Below are 16,518 nucleotides of genomic sequence, written 5' to 3'. Positions count from 1 at the left end.
TTAATAAGGTTATAAGCAAGCACAAATCAATTATGACGATGAACTCTTCAAAGTAAAAAAAATTTAACAGCAGAACAAATTGTACATAAAAACATTCAAATATATACCTAAGGTTTATAGAGTAAAAATCACAAACCGTAAGCACGCATAATACAGGTGCACTACATAAAACGGTGTGGTGTACGCGTCAGAGAATGAGAAGGACTGAGTCTTTTCTGGTGTGTACAGCATGTTTTGTGAAGTGCATCTGTATTCTGCAGTCATATGTTTTGTGCTTCTTCTTACAATATGTAATTGACATTTTTTATATACAACTGTTCCGTTGTCAAATTTTTCAATTTTGGCGAGTTCAACACCATATTAGTTATTAATAGATTATATTGGTTTCGGGTTTAGGTTATTAATACATTCTTGCTTAACACGTTCACTGCAAAAAATCCCTATATAGAGTTCCCTATATGCTGAAATTTTTAAAATATATTTTTACTTACTTTTGAATGAAATATGATAGAAATGTATGAAAATCACTCATAAATCACAAAAGTTATCACTCTCTACCATTTTGAGAATGCGGTAACTGTGGTTCCCGCTAGCTCCTGAGGACAGTCTTCCTTACCAGCTGGTAACTCTAGTTACCGCTCGCACTAGGGAACGCCCTTTTATGGCAGTGGGAATATTCCAAATGAATACATTGTAGCTAAGTAAATTGTATTTTATTCGTTTTAGACACATATAAACAATATTTATACGTAAATGTAAAAACCAAAATGAATGTAAAAGTTTATAAAAATGTGAAAAAGTTTATAAAAATGTGAAAAAGGTTATTAAAATGTGAAAAAGTTTATATAAATCTCCGCTAACTCACTCAAATTCAGTTATTATTTACAAAAATGTGGTGAGTAATTATAACAAAATATATTTAAATATTTACTTGAAATTATACAAAAAATACTATAGTACATAAGTTTATAAAAATGTATTCCAATCCACTTGTGAGCGCTCCATTGGCGTGAGTTGGTCTCGTAATAAGGATCCTCAACTTCCGAGTCCGTCTGGTACTCCACATCGTCCATGTTGTCATCCTTGTCGTTTGAACTCAATACTGGGCTCTGTTTTACGCTTTGAACTTGGTTATTGTACACCACTTGGTCCTGGGGGAAGATGCATTGTGTTGCACAACCACTTACTACTATAAAAACTTTAAAAATCATGAAAAAGTCTAATGTGAAAACGACGTGCATAAAAATGCGGGAAAAGTACCTCCCGAGGAGGAAGAAATACATCGTTGTGATAGCTCGAGTGCTGGCCACACACTGACCTCATTTCAGAACAAAGGCTCTGTGGTAACCAGAGTTACCGCCTGCAGTGAACGTGTTAACCTAGTGTATTAAGATTTTTGTCTCCTACACAAGAAAATAGATTCCAATCCTCAAAATGTAGTGTTCTATTCTTTTGTGTAGCATATAATAATGGTAAATTTTCAATATCCTGTTATCCTTTCAGTTATATCATTGAAATGTATCAATAATTTATTATATTCTAGTTATTAAACTAACGATTCTATCAAATACAGATAATTGTATCTTTAAATTTACAATAAACTTTGCAAGTTAATGTATTAACCTATATATTAGCATAATCAGACTGTGGCTAACTGGTTTAAAGTGCTGAAGTCCAGATTATAGATACCATGAGTGATATTTTCTTGTAGCTTCACACCAAGCCTTTGTTTGAAACTCGTCTTACTTTCCAACATAAACAAAAAACTTACATGAATCAGATGTGTACTAAAATTCACAATAATAATATTAATCATGTCTTTTGCACATATCAGGAACCAAAACAGCAGTGGATCCCAAAATGAATGGGATAGTTGGAACAACCCCAAAAAGAGAAATTCTGGGAACCCAATAACAAATGCTGATTGGAACAACAAATGGGAGGACGAAGCTTGGGAAAATCTCAATAAATAATAAAACGTTGTATAAAATACATTTTAAGTATTTTAGTTTGTATGACTTTAAATTGGATCTATTTGAAATATTTTCTATAAATTAATTATATTTTGTAAACCCAATTTATTAATTTAATTTTCTTTAGAAATTTCTTATTTCACTGATTTAAACAACTATTTGACAAAATTGATCTATTCATTTACCCATTTGGATCAATATAGAACAATGTTCAGCAAAATTATTACTATACTCAGTTTTGATTTATCTCATTAATTTTGCCCCCACTAAAATGTAGTTCTTGAAATAAAAAATAAATAGATTTTCACAACTATAAGTATAGTAAATTGATGTAAATAATGAGAAAGTGAACTATTTTGATAATTTGACTCATTTAAACGTTTATTTAAAGCAGGTCTGAATTGTAGACGTAACCATAAGAATAGCGGTATTATTCCTAATGGTACTGGCTTGTCAGGAATAAATCAGAATTACTTACTTTAACTGTTGTGTAAAATTAATGAATGTGTATTACTTCATTATAATTATTAAATATAAACTTGAATCATACACGTGTGAGTTTATTCCTATATTTTATGACTCAAAGGTATAACATAGTATACAGATAGGTGTTAATTTATGTATTGAATAATAGCACAATATTTATGTATATTATGAAAATTTAGCTTTTGATTTCAATCATTATATTGCGTTTGTTGCATTTGGAAAATGTTTAGTGGGAAATCACAGATAATTTTATGCAACTGTTATCATAACAGTATTGAACTTGAAGCGCCTTGAGTGAAAAGTTGCATTCCATTTTTTTTATGTTATTACACTTAAGGTAGGTTTTAAGTATATTATTTTACATAGTAGAATATACTTCACAAACCCAGCTTTAATTGGGTGAAGCCGACAATATTTTTTACATCTTATTGGCAACTAAATACAAGGCTTTTCCTTCTTAAATATTCAGTTTGCTAAATATATTTTGTAATTAAATATAAATGTTATGATTGAATACTCTTAGTTTAAACTTTTCTAGTTAAAAGTCAGCTTTACTGGTTATCATTTTTATTTTCATACCAAAGGACATACTTAACCATAAAACTTAATTCAATATATTTTTCAGTGAATTTTATATATTTGCGTTGACCAAAACTCATGGTCATTTTAATGCAGTGGCTCTCAAACAAAATTGTAAATACATTAAGTTATATACAAAATTATATAGATAAGTTGGACCAACTAACCAATTGCAAAATGTTAAGCAAAAAGTCAATACACTTGCATTTAATCTTAGTTTTGTTTTTAGTAGAAACAAAAGAATGTAACACATCAAGATTTATTTAAACTTGCCTTTTCATTTACAACACTGTTGCCATTCATTATTAAATAAAGCTTAGTGTGATTGCCTTTTTTTGTTGAAGAGTGATATAAGTTAAAGATTTGAGTAATTCCATTATGTTTTAATATTTTTTTTTAAAGTGGCTGTAAATCAACTTTATCTATTTTTTACCAAACATTATAATAAATGTATATATCTTATCTTATACGGAAATATACTCATTAAACATTGAGAATGTAGTTCAGCCTGATTTATTGTTGTTGTACTTATTTGGCATTGTTACTCATCAATATTGTTGAATAAAGTTAATTTGTCAGCATTATAAGTACTTTGATCTTTATTGTTTGCCCTTAATAGATGCATATTTCTGAGTGGTCAGATAAATGTTGTTCATCAGTTATATCATGTTTCAAGATGGTCAACAGTTGACATTTTTTAAGATTAATACCATAAAACCTAATTAGATTATGAAACTTTTTATTGAATAATAGAAGTTGCTAAATCTAATTAGAAACATTTTGACACCTAAAACATAAAAATTGGCCAAGAAATAATGTAGATGTAAGGTTATAAAGCACTACAACATTTTCTTTGTTGACGTGTTTATGGCATCATTAACTATTCTTTATGACAGTTAAAAGCTTATATCTACATCCGTTATTGACTGATTTTTATGACTCAAAAGATTTGTAATTACATATAGCAACTTCTATATTTCTTAAGTGTCATTATCTTATTAGGTATGACATTATTAAGCTTTAAAAACTTAAACTGTCTGTCTTTTTGAAACGTAATATGGTAATATAATATTAATTTTTCTCTTGCTTTTAGACTATAAGAAAAATAACTTTAGCTAAATTTAAGGCTTTATACATATCTACTACGTTTTGAAGTAAAAAAATAAAAACCGAAAATCCCACACAGATAGATGGTAATGATAACAGACAAGACCGATGGTTGCACTTAATTTTGAGCTCCTCTTGGTCCAATGAACAATATCCTAAAGTTTGTGTAGAGTTCTGTTACACCCTGTACATATATCAGCACTATGAAAAAAATTGAAAATGTACAACTCTACCACCCAACAATCTCGTCCTTTTGAATACAGTGGTATTTAAGTTTTTCTTTGTGATATAAAGAATGTATTTATTAAAAATGTTTATTTACATTTAAAAGCAATTTTAAAAATGTAAAATTGACAATTTTTGATGCCATGTTATATGTTTGAAAAAGGTCTTGCAAAGGATATGTAATTAGCACTCGTAAGGATTAATCCATAGTTCTTTACACTGATTTATAAATCTTGTTACTCAATCTGGGTTTTTTGGCCAATAATTCTGTGATGGTGTGAACTTGGTACATTAACATCCCTTGTACTGGTACTCAATTGATGGGTTTTTGAAGACTTCAAACATCAATCAGTAACTAAAATCTTCTCTACAAAAGTTTGATTTGAAATAATCTTTTTGTTTTGACACATTCACTATTCTACGTGAATAAGTAAAATAAGTGAAATAAGTAGAATATAGTTTTGATTTGTGTTACAATTGATAACTGTTTTCTTTTGTACATTAATTAATTAGTAGTAGTTTATTTAAAAATCTAAAATATAGAATAATAGTTGCTTATTCACACAAAACTACAGTGAAATCTTGGATTTTTTTATCAACTCTTGAATTAAAATCAGGATCTGCTGTGTAGGTTAAATGTAAGGTCAGGGTTCTCACACTAAGTGAAAAATATTCAAGTATATAGAAATTAAATAATAATTACAACTGTTGTGGTTAGAAAATAAATAAATAAAAAGAAGAAGTAGAGGCAGTTTCACTACTTTTAACATTATATGTTGTGATGAGTGACTTTTATTAGTGATTGAAAAATTGTTTGGAAACAAAATAAGAAATGTTATTTTTTAATAAAAATAAACTGATACAATAGAGTATCAAAGAACCCAACGGAAGGCAACGAAAGAGGGAATACATGGACGGACTGCCCTTTTACTTTTTGACCCTAAAATAAATCACTAGAGCTCATCCTTGGACTAAGAGGGCCTATGTGCCAAGTTTCAAGTCTCTAGGATCTTTCTAAAATTGTTATCAACAGACACAAACTACAACATTTTAAGAAGGCCCTGCCAAGTCCTTAATAATATTCTGTATGGAGCATATTTAATTTCTTATTTACTATTTCAAAATCATTTAAATATTCCCCGTCCAAATAACAGGTAAAGTAACAAGGACAATCATTTTTGGTCAAAATGATCACCGTTGTTCTGATTTTCCCTCACAAGATTGGTGCCTTTTCCATAACAAAATCTCAAAAGGATAATAGAGTTATGACTATTTCCAGCCAGGTAAAAAAGTAGCGCACCATTATCTATAAAATACCCATGTGCAAATGATGAGAAGTTAATGTCAATATAACAGTTTAATCTGAGTAACTTACTGATAACTCTAAACATAAGTGTTCATGTGTACAGTGGCATATTTGTTGGTTTGGATAATCGCTATGAAGCTGATAATAAATAACACCTAAATTTTTAAATGGTGAAAATCATTATAACCATTAAGATAGTTTTTGTTGTGCCTTTATAACAGATGTGCTCACTCATTCTAAATTCCAAATTTAGTATTTTTCCTTTTAAGCAGAGATACGTACAACAGTACTAGCACAAGATTTTGAGGTTACAATTATTTGCAATAGCTTAAAATAATGTATCCGTTCATGTATTGTCAAGCTAACTTTTTGTAATATGAGATCGCAGTATTGCTGCAACTGATTTGACACTGTAGTCTTGAGGCTTAGGTTAAAATCTTTTCAAATATTAATCACAAGTGGAGTTTATTGGATAAACCAACTTATGATGAAGCATTATGTCTGAGTTTCTAATTATTGTCTTTGGGTACGGAAATGTTTCAAGAGTTTTACTATGGAAATGTCAAAATGGAAGTAAATTCTTTACCAGAGCTTTACATCATCAAGAAGAGGAAAATATTTATTTTTATTAAAACCACAGAAAAATGAAGAAAATCTAAAACTGTATATATAATATTGCAAAACTAGATGATATTTTTATAACCACTGTAGTCTACTGTGTTTAGTGCTTTTATGTAATATTTTATGTAACATAAAACTTCTGATCTTTATTATTATTATTACACACATATAATATTACTTCATAAATTGTTATAGATTTTATGAACTAGGATGTTAACCCAGAAACTGGCAATCAACATTATCTGACACGGACCTGTTTTGACATACAGTACATAAGTCAATACAACTGCTACTTTTTATAGTAATTTCATGGTTGTATATGTGATATGTTGTAATTAGTAAGCCTATCTAGCTATTTTACAGTGCAGTGAAAGTGTTTTGGAGCTACATTATTAGTGATATACGAGGGCTGTTTTTTTTTTCAAGTTCCGTTTGTTTCTCCAAATAACCAGCGTAGTGGCGGGAGGCGGGGCTGCGTGTTGTGCAATTTGCGCCGCTCCCCCACTACAACCAACGCCGTTGCCGGCTCCAATCCATCAGTCGTAGCCGAGCTACGGGCGAGTAAAGATGGCCGCTACGATCAATTCTCCCGCCAGTTGTGAGTTGCGAAGTGTGATTCGTTTCCTTCAAGCTGAAGGATGTAGTGCTGCTGAAATCCATCGCAGAATGAGTGTTGTGTATGGTGAACACTGTATGAGTGATAGCGCGATAAGAAAATGGTGTAGGCTATTTGCTGAAGGTCGAACAGACGTCCATGACGAAGGCGGTCAAGGACGCAAGTCGGTCGCTACTGCAAGTTTGGTTGAACGAGTTGACCAAGCGATCCGGGAGAAACGGAGGTTTACAATTGATGAACTTTCTACCGAATTTCCAGCCATTTCAAGGTCTTCCTTGTACAAGATTGTGACCACCGAGCTAGGGTACCGAAAATTGTGTGCCCGTTGGGTACCCAAAATGTTGAGTGAGGATCACAAAACGAAGCGAATGGCGTCAGCCCTAACTTTTCTGACGCGATATGACAACGAGAAAGACAGTTTTTTAAAGTCTATTGTTACTGGGGATGAAACTTGGGTCCTGTATGAAAATCCAGAAACCAAGGAACAATCAAAGCAATGGATGCACACTCACTCCCCTAGCAAGCCCAAAAAATTCAAGCAGACTTTGACCAAAAGGAAAACAATGGCTACAGTGTTTTGGGACCAAAAAGGTGTGCTTCTGGTTGAGTTCATGCAACAGGGAACAACGATAACAAAGGAATCATACTGTGAGACTCTACATCGCCTCCGGAGAGCAATACAAAACAAACGGAGAGGAATGCTGTCATCCGGCGTGATCCTGATCCACGATAATGCACGACCGCATAGTGCCAATGTCACAAAACAACTTCTGCAAAAGTTCAAATGGGAAGTTTTCGACCATCCGCCGTATAGTCCTGACTTGGCGCCCAGTGACTATCACCTCTTTCAAGAAATGAAGGCGTGGTTAGGTGGACGACGCTTCGCTGACAACGAAGAGCTTCAAGCAACTGTAAGGGTCTACCTGAGCTCACTGGCGGCAGACTTCTTCGAGGAGGGTATAGGAAAGCTTGTCTCTCGCTACGACAAGTGCCTCAACATTTTTGGTGACTACGTAGAAAAATAAGTAAGAAATTACGAATCTTTTGGTAATAAAATCATCTTTTTATCTCAATGTGTTTATTATTTATGGCCTATCGGAACTTGAAAAAAAAACAGCCCTCGTATCATGTGCATGGTTCATTATGTTGGTTTATAGCTTTTTCTAGGCTCTCATTTCAATAATGTTCCAATATTTTTCTGATTTTTTATATTGGAGAACTTGTTGACTTAAAACAACTTAGGTATTGACAGTGTGACACTTTGGTTTCCCTTTAGGCTTTCTAAAACCCAAATTTAGCCAGTATTTCAGGAAAAGTTCAAAAATTAGTATTTATTTATTGTAAAATTAATGTAATATATGAAATATATTAATTTCAAATTTACTTTTTTAATTTGTTTTGAAAACGATTGTAACCATAGTAATAAATTTAGGTGCATCTTGCCACTTTTCAAATATAAAAATTAAGAAATTTGTTAATTCTACTATTTGTTATTTTGTAGAGAATATAATTCTTTAATTTTGGTATATTTTGGAAACATTTAGTGTAAGAATTAAATCTTTTTAGATATTTTAAAAAATAATCGTACCCGTAGTAACAAATTTTCATGTACCATATGTGGTTTTTATAAGATCAATTTTTTTCATTAGAACCTGGATATCATTGTAAATTTTCTGAAACTAGATAAAATGAAAAATAAATGAGCTATTTCAGATTATAAAATGTATTACATTATCACACTGTATCAGTGCATTCCACCAATTTTTTAAAATTTATTAACTCATTGAGGAAGCAATTAACCTAGCTTCTCTAGGACTGAATGTGTGAATTGATTTTGGTAAAAATGCATGTGTATACTAAAATATTAATAGAATGATTTTAAATACATATAAATAAATCAATTTCCAGGACGCAATTTTCATATGGGTACGCATTTTATAGTTTCTTTGATTCCTAATGTTCAGTTTGGATTGTGTTTACTAATAATTCTTTCTATATAACATTCATCACTTCACAATTATTTGACTTTTGGAAAAGACAAGAAATTGCATGAGTACAGCAATCAGTACAGGGGATGGAAAGCCACTCTGGTCTTGCATAAACTCTGACATCTTAATTCACTTAAGAATAAGATTTCTTCCATTGCACTGTTATCATTAAAATCCTCCAGATGTCAGTAATTCCTTAGTAATCTTTATTTAATCCATTGGCGTGCTTGTTTTAGCTGGTTTTCATGGTTTGTTGTTATAATGGTTTTAATAATTTTTAACTAGATTTAATAATAATAAATGCCTTGCAAAACATAACTCGAATTGAGTGGTTTTTTTTAAAAATAGTAGAGACAAAAAATGATTAATGTTTTGAGTCTAATAGATTTATACAAGAATACTCTGATCACGTCAACTTCCACCCTAGTCAACTACTATTAATTTAAGGTGAGCCCTCCCACCAGGTTTAACAAAGACCAGTGACTCTTATTTAAGTGAACACCAGACTGCAAAAATCCTTAACGTCAGGCACGGGAATCTAACCCGCAATTCCAAGGCCAACTCCCACGTCCAAGAGTACCACCTTAGACTGTGCAGCCATCCTCACTTACGATTTTGCTATACTGATTCTTCCCCTTGTGCTTACGTCAAGGATTTCTGGTGTGTGTATCCTCATGCGACAAAACTGTTCCGTCAAAATGGGCCGATGGGTTAAATTGCAATAACCTATTGTTCAGTGATAAAAAACAAGTACAAAGAAAGTCTGAATGGCTTAACGGTTTGACAGGTACTGTTGGGTCGTTTGCAACAAAAATGCACAAGATGTTTATTTAACAAACTCCATTTACAGAACATAACAAAAACAGATTCCATTGATGCAATAACTTATATTCCATATGTTCATTTTTGCTCTAAAAGTGTTCTGGGAGATCATCTCATCTGTGTATTACACTCCAAAACAAAGCAATCAGTAATAATAACCCCAGATTATGTGGTATTTAGAAAAGAGACCGTTTGAGAGTTTTGTTGCACTTTTTATTTTATAATAACAAGTTACATAGTACATACAAATATTATATAATTTATTACTTCTCAATTATGTACACATTTTATAAATCTATATTATAATGTAATGATCACAATTTACTTTAGTACGATGGAATGATTTGTACAGTGATATGACTGACAGCCCATAAGTACCGGTAACTTGCACTCCGAGTGCGTTGTTCTGTCTTTGGTATACAACTAGGCAGAGCAGACAAGTTGAATGAAAATTGTGCGATGGAAAATCATGAAGTAAGTAAATGAATGAGAAGGAACATACATTACGTAGTACGTTAATTTGTTATAAATAAGATATGACAAAGTAACCATCTCTAATTTCTCACTTAAGTACCACTAATCGATAATAGGACAAAACTTGCTTTTCCAAATCAAACTTTTATTTATTCCAAGTTTGGGGTATAAATAATAGAAAACATCACACTCTGTCTAAACTACTGCTCTTTCCAAATTCTATAAAATTCAAACCATTTTAATTAAAATTAAATTGTTTCTTATGTATTCAAAACTGAATGATGTAACATTTCAGAAAAAGTTTTATTTAGTGTATACAAATACTCTAAAATATACGATGCTAGGTTACATGTTTCAGTAACAAATAAAAATAACACTACTTTAAAAGATACATATACCTTAGTGCCACTGAATATATAAAGCTTTGATTATGATTTACATGTAAAATTAAATAATGTAAAATTCTAACAAATATTTCACTGCACTAAAAAGTTGTATTCTAACTTACCAGCCAGTAAATTCAGATCTGGTTCTGAAGCTGAGAATATCTTCCAACAAACATCACTTTATCTTCAAGAGAAATGAAGATAAACAAAATTCTGGATGGACCAGAAAAAAGATTTTTTTTTTAAATTGTTTTGAGCCTCAGAATGACTAATTTTATAAATTTATTGGTTAACATATTATGTTTCATCACTGTTTTTTACAATCATTTAATCTAACTTCAGCTTTCTTCATACTTAGACTATTAACTTACAAAACCACATTATGCACAATAAACTACATGTACATGGACAAATAGAACAAACACGAGACTGTGACACACAAGAGTTGAGCCAAACATTCTCTGAATCTGACCACAATGTCTTGTTTGAGCCGTTTTGTGTCTGTTCTGTCCATCCATGTGTGTGTAAATTTTACTGTGTACAATTAGTTATTAAAAGTTGACAACCACTTTTGAGCACTGGACATTGAGGTCTGGATATATTTCAATTAAATTAACTAAAACTGCATCAACCAAAAATTCACTAGGAATCACTGACAGAACAAGCTATGTTAAACAAATAAACTTACAGAACGTATTCAGAAAGTAAGTATGGTTTCATTTTCCACCGCTATAGAATTGCGGTTGGTGTTCCACGCATACATGCTGGTTTTCCTTGTTCTCCGACTCTCAACTGACACCATCTGTCACCATAATTTGTGTTTTCAGTTTGCTCTGAATATTTAAAATCTTTAAGACAATTCACTGACAACAACGACTATGAGATTCTTACTATAATTTGGTTTTAGGACAGGAAAAATGTGAAACCTGTTGAAATTTATTGTCAAATTGAAAATGCAATGAGTGGTGGGATGGTGAGAGTTGGTTTGAATATTTAATGAAGGTTGAATAAAAATGTCCATGATGAAACTCAGAGTAGTTGGCCTCCTATTGTTAACTATGATATGGTAAGGAAAGTTGGTTTTCCCACAAATGAGACTAACGTGGCATGTGAGACTTGTGGAGTGTAATTCAAAACAAACTGAGAAGAATGCTCAGTAAAGGAAATGTGTTGCTTCATGACAATGCTCGGTCCCGTACTGCTGGTGACACTCAAACAGTAATTCAACCATTTTGTACGGAAAGTTTTCGATCACTGTCATATAGCCTAGGCCTGTACTCTCTCTGAGTACATGAAGTGCGACCTAGGCAGCACTTTGGACCCAACAATAAGGTAAAAATGCTGTAGATTCGTGGCTATTGCCATTGGTGGAGGTTTCTCTGAAGAAGGTAGATTAATCAAAAGATGGTCACCCGCTACGGACAAGTTTTAAACATTAACAGGACCTGCTGCTCTATCATGTAAAAACACAATTGGCTTGAGAAATTGTTATACTAGTTTTTTTTTTTTTTCAAAACTGTACTTACTTTCTAAATACATCTCGTATTAAGAAGCAAATTTTATCCTTATAAATTTTACTTTGTACTGCAAGTAAATAAGTTTAATATCTTAAAAAAAAAACACACACTATTTCCTATAAGTTTCAGGGCAGTGTGATCATGTAGACATTTCAGGGTCATTATCTAAGCTGTCAATGTCACTAATGTACCCTAAAATAAACATTTAGTTGATTGACAAACTTTGAATTTACGGGATTTTAGTTTGAGGGCCGGAAGATAAGGTTTGAGTGCAACCACATCACAGTGAGGTTGATTAGTTTAAATTAATATCATCTGGATACAATAGTAGTGATGTACACTTTAGAATTATACAGTTCATCAAAAGAATACATCTCTATGCTTAAATGAACGGTAATTATAATAATATTGGTGGTTCTAGTCTGTCATATTGATTTATTCCTTAATTAAAAGTATATTTTAATGTCTGAAGATACAAATTACATGGAGAATAAAATTCTGCCAACACTTAAAACACAAAAAAAGTATTGGCAGCACAGATTGTTTTATATGTAAGATTTTTAACTGTAACAATATTTTACTAGTGCCTTTATCAGATTTAACTAAACATGAGCTTTAACCTTATTTTTAGAATCTCACAATCTAAAATACTTAAGTATTTAAAACAATAATACTTTAGAACTGTGAATTTATTATATGTTTCCTTAGGACCAATTCCAAGACAAATTGATTCCGATTTAAATTTCAATTCATTTTTATTCTGAAAGTTTTGAATAATTTTAGATTTGGATTAGAATTCTTTTTTAGCTGCAATGTAGTCACCTACAAAACACTTTTCAATAACTACAATTTCACTTGTGTGTCATTATGATATACACATAAGACATTTTGTTGCATATGATACATTATGATGAACACTGAAAATTAGTGATGTATTTATTCTTAGTGGATTTTTAATTCTTTTTATGTTTAGAACAAATTTAGCTAAAAATAGACAAATAATTAAAGTTTCCTAATTCTAGACAGTTATTGTCTTTATGATTTGCACCTTAATTATACCATATTTTGTATTCATTAAAAATTCAAATATTGAAAATTAACCCTTTGCAGTCGAAAAGCCAGCAGCACTGGCCACACCAAGATTGCAGACAGCTTGCGTAGTTTGTCCTCGCACCTCGTATTGCCAGTACAGATGGCCACGCTACTTTCATTGACAGGCAACCATATTTGTTGTTTGCCTCCCCAGATCATAATTATTTTTAAATTTCCTCCACGTTATTTGCATAGTAATTTTAAATGTTTAAAGTGAAAAATAATATAAAGATAAACAGATATTTGGGAAATTTAACTCTTATACATATATTGTTAACAAAGATATGTAATAACACGTTATGAAGTAGGCTTTTACAGTTGTGTTATACTCGGGCATGAACTATAATACATTTTTCTCAGTATTTACATTTTTTACTGAATAAAACTTTTTTAAATACATGCCTATGAGTAGTCAAGAATAGTTAGCACACATCTTTTAGTAAAATTTTCTAGGTTTCTATCACTTCAGTATATAGGCCCACTATGCGTCATTCGTCTTATTTGCACAGTCAATGTTTTGAGAAGAATTATAGGCTAATTTAAAATTTACTGCTTTAATTAAAAATTAGTTTCAAATAAAGCAGCTTGATAGGTTTCAGCACTCACCACTCATTATGAAATAAAGAGAATATTTATTGCTATGGTGCTGGCCTTACGAGCTATGGACATATTATATTTTGGTCAATACAGCTGGACATACAAGCTGAGATAACGTTACGGCAAAATTTAATCTGCGCTTCTGACAAAATAGTGGCGGCCAGTATACAAATTAGCTGGCCATACGAGCTCCAAGGACAAATTATAAATACTGCCTTCGAGTGCTTCAGTTAATAAATTATTTTTAACTGATTGTTGCATCTTTTTAAGTGACACAAAATTTGTGTCATGTCAATTAACGTCTGTTTTTGTTCTTCAGCCAATCCATTGAGATTAGAGTTTTGTCTTTTATTGTATCTCAATCATTTTTTCCGCTTTAAATTACCTTTGCTGAAACGATACTTGTGCTACCCATTTTCCATCCCAATGTTCTACACTAATTATTTGCCCTACAATGCATCACATATTTTTACCATCTATTCATCTACATGTCCTACTTGCTGTGTAGCACAGCAGATTTGGTTCTATTATTAGTTAAATGGTACTGATACTACCAAGATTTACGAAAATCCTGAATGATACCAATGCTACACTGAAACTTCAATCTCAGTAACGCTATTTGTCCTGATTTATATCACAGTTATTGTGATACAATCCCTAAAAGCTTATAATAAGTATGAGTGATAGCTGTTGCAAACTGGCACAACTAAATATTAATCCATCTTTATAAACTTATATTTTAAACTTTAGTTAGTCCAGAATCAATATTTGGAATTGGCCAAGTTTCTGAAACAATATTGTTATACTGTGAGTCTTTTTATGAAATGCTTTCTTACATTGTACTTACTAATGAAGAAATGAGTTAACAAAATTATATCTAATTTGTGCATAATTTAAGATACATTCCATTATGTATATAAAACACTGCAGTGTACATAAGATATTTTTTTGTGAAGTTTATTTCCCTTACAATAAAATCTAATTATGTTTTAATGCTAAATAACTACAATAATACGAGTATAAAATTATTAAGACAATGTTTTAATAGTTCCTTGTTTTAGTAAAGCATACATAAGGGATGACAGTTCAAAGTTAAGTATTCATTAATCAGTTGAGATCCTGGTAAGAATTATCAATCTCATTATTTTATTTAAATAACCAAATGTTTTACATTTTTCAATGCACATAATTGTTTCTCTTAACAAAATTTGTGTTGAGAGTCCTCTTTTCTTTGACTAACACAATAAAATATTGTACTAAGTAGTCCAAGTTGTGTGTTCTAAAATGCATCCCTTTTCATCTGCAGCCCATCAAAAATTTTGAAAAACATATTGCTTTATAATATTGATAATTGTATATAAAAATATATCAAACTCAATGCCATTTTACAATTTGTGAGTGATCAATTCCAAATATATATTTTTGTGAGTAGGTACTTTTTAAGATTCCAGGTCTTAACTCTTTAAATATCATGTATCCATTAGATACACCATCCTGAACGTGTCTGTCACTAGCCTGTTTCACTGTTGTTTATATATTGCCAAGAAAAGAGTTAAGCAAGGTTGGATACTATATGGATATCATACCAAGTAATTTTTAATATCGGAACCATAAAGAACACATAAAAAGAGGCAGAGATGTCAATTTTATAAACTTTAATTAGATAATTTTAAAAATTATTGAGAAAAATCAGTCCCTTTTAGTAGTATATGGCAGCAGCAGTATGGAACAGATACATTCTATAACAATATTTATTAATTTTATCCAGCATTCTTTCACCTTTCAGAGCTTTTGAAACATTTTATTTATTTCAAAATTTGATTTTTAATACGAGGGTTGTTCAATAAAGACTGAGACTGGGCCCGGGATTTCCCCATACTGCTCTGATAAGACATGATGCCAGGTTTTTCCAATACCTTTGGACCCTATTGTTTACCAACAGACATTGAATTGCTTTATCTCTATCACAAAGCCATCAGTGCTCATTTGAACATCAGCTTGGTAAGTGCCGCCTCCAACGTTTTATCATGTCCAGTTTGCGTGAACAACGATATGCGATTAAGTTTTGTGTTAGACTCAACAAAACTGCGACTAACACTTATGAAGACATAAAGCAAGCTTTTGGGGATGACGCAATGTCTCGTGCTTCCTGTTTTCGCTGGTTCAAAGATTTTAAGGAGGGAAGAGAGGACCCAGAGTTGCAGGGAGGAGATGGTGCCCCAGTTACTGCTCTCACTGAGGAAATCATCAATACAGCAGCGGCAATGATCAAAACCGACCAACGTCTGACCGTCAGACAGATTGCTGAACTCCTTGACATATCGGTAGGTAGTGCTCACACAATTTTAAAAGACAATCTTAACATGTCTAGAGTGTGTGCTCGTTGGATTCCTCGTTTACTCACACCTGAACAAAAACAAAACCGTGTCGATGTTTGCCTTGAGTGGAAGCGGTTCGTTGAAGAAGATAGGGATTGGTGGAAGAGTGTAATCACTGCTGATGAGTCCTGGGTTTATCAGTATGACCCTGCAATGAAAATCCAAAGCACTGAGTGGGTAGAAAAAAATGAAGGTCGCCCGAAGAAAGCTAGGGCAACCAAATCTGCAAACAAAGCAATGGTCATTACTTTTTTTTGACTATAAAGGAATGGTGTACACTCATTCAGTTCCACGTGGACAGACAATCAATGGAGACTATTACAAACAAGTTTTGGCTACATTAATGAATGA

The 16,518-nt window shown here is 31.9% G+C and overlaps 1 protein-coding gene across 2 annotated transcripts in view; it reads left to right on the top strand.

The window, feature by feature from the left end:
• The window catches only part of LOC124363002 (ADP-ribosylation factor GTPase-activating protein 1), a 33,566-nt gene extending 29,941 nt beyond the window's left edge, over window positions 1-3,625 (top strand). For both annotated transcript variants that reach the window (XM_046818054.1, XM_046818045.1), the window contains one exon: window positions 1,835-3,625. In XM_046818054.1, the coding sequence (XP_046674010.1) occupies window positions 1,835-1,973 (139 nt within the window). In that variant the 3' untranslated portion in view covers window positions 1,974-3,625. The remainder of the gene's footprint in view (window positions 1-1,834) is intronic.
• Window positions 3,626-16,518: the final 12,893 nt, after the last annotated feature.

The sequence above is a fragment of the Homalodisca vitripennis genome, chromosome 1 (genome assembly GCF_021130785.1).
Source record: "Homalodisca vitripennis isolate AUS2020 chromosome 1, UT_GWSS_2.1, whole genome shotgun sequence".
Classification (NCBI taxonomy): Eukaryota; Metazoa; Arthropoda; class Insecta; order Hemiptera; family Cicadellidae; genus Homalodisca; species Homalodisca vitripennis.
Note: the sequence above shows the minus strand (reverse complement) of the source record. Positions and strands in the feature narration are given on the sequence as shown.